The sequence below is a fragment of the Penaeus monodon genome, chromosome 22 (assembly GCF_015228065.2).
Source record: "Penaeus monodon isolate SGIC_2016 chromosome 22, NSTDA_Pmon_1, whole genome shotgun sequence".
NCBI classification, from domain to species: domain Eukaryota; kingdom Metazoa; phylum Arthropoda; class Malacostraca; order Decapoda; family Penaeidae; genus Penaeus; species Penaeus monodon.
In genome coordinates, this window is record NC_051407.1 from 14,200,016 (window position 1) to 14,200,394 (window position 379).

The 379-nt window shown below is 42.7% G+C and overlaps 1 protein-coding gene across 1 annotated transcript in view; it reads right to left on the reverse strand.

The window, feature by feature from the left end:
• Positions 1-379, reverse strand: part of LOC119587335 (zwei Ig domain protein zig-8-like) — a 26,143-nt gene that overhangs the window by 2,008 nt on the left and 23,756 nt on the right. The window contains 1 exon segment of the mRNA XM_037936083.1: positions 209-292. Within this exon segment, the coding sequence (XP_037792011.1) occupies positions 209-292 (84 nt within the window).

Here is a 379-nt window from a genome sequence, read left to right on the forward strand (position 1 = left end):
TCATGGCCTTCAGTAGCTTCTAAAAATAAGTCTTCTACGATGGCCACATAAATGAAATGTGAGAGCGAGAAAGGTTGATGGAGAGACACAGCAGTGACAAGGAAGACAAAAGATATCCGAAACCTTCAACAGAAAAGTACAAAAAATCCTCTCGAGCCATAGAGTGCATAATGACCCTTAGTCCTTCAACCAATAACTAATATCCTACCTGTATGAGAAGGTAGCCTGTGGTGGAAATGCCCCTTTCTGTGACCTCTGTAATCCCGCCCCTTGGAGAGTCGTAGTTCAGCACCTGGAGAGAGAAAAGGTCACGAGAGGTCAGACGAAAGGAAAAATAAGAGATAATTGGAACAAAGACAACTACGAAATTATTCGTGTG